Genomic DNA, 567 nt, shown 5'->3' with positions numbered 1-567 from the left:
GGGGAGGGAAGCGGGGGGGGGGGAGCGGCGCCGCCGGGTCCTAGGACCCGCCTCCGGCACGGATCCTGCCCTGGATGAGCCGCGAGGAAGGGCTGCAGGGCGCTGGCCGCACGCAAAGTTCCATTCGGGATAAAAACCCTGAGATGTAGGCTTCCGGACCCTGTTTTAAAACCCTGGCACGTTTCATACCTTCAAAATTTGGGGCAAATTCCGCGGGGTTTTGGTCCTAGGAACTGCCTCCGGCAGGGATCCTGCCCCCCAGGAGCTGGGGCAAAGGCTGCAAAGCGCTGACTGCAAGCAAAAGGCATCCACTCGGGATGAAAACCTGAAATTTCTGCTTTTTTACACTCTTTTAAAACCCTGGCATGACACGTGCCTTCAATATTTGGGCTGAATTCCATGGGTTTTAGTGTTATACAATACCTCAAAATAGGGGTCGGCTTGATGGGGCAACACGATGCAATCCTGCCCCTTGCCACTGCTCAGAAGGACCCAATTTTCCCACAAAGGAACCCAAATTCACACCAGTGACCATCCCACTTGGAGACCTGATACCAGGGTGAGGGC

General features: G+C 55.7%; 1 protein-coding gene across 1 annotated transcript in view; it reads right to left on the bottom strand.

Annotated features, from left to right (window-relative positions):
- Positions 1-124, bottom strand: part of LOXL1 (lysyl oxidase like 1) — a 7936-nt gene extending 7812 nt beyond the window's left edge. Inside the window, exon 1 of the mRNA XM_026856006.1 lies at positions 48-124. Within this exon, the coding sequence (XP_026711807.1) occupies positions 48-124 (77 nt within the window). The remainder of the gene's footprint in view (positions 1-47) is intronic.
- Positions 125-567: the final 443 nt, after the last annotated feature.

The sequence above is a fragment of the Athene cunicularia genome (assembly GCF_003259725.1).
Source record: "Athene cunicularia isolate RWA chromosome 10 unlocalized genomic scaffold, athCun1 chr10_part1, whole genome shotgun sequence".
Lineage (NCBI taxonomy): Eukaryota > Metazoa > Chordata > Aves > Strigiformes > Strigidae > Athene > Athene cunicularia.
Note: the sequence above shows the minus strand (reverse complement) of the source record. Positions and strands in the feature narration are given on the sequence as shown.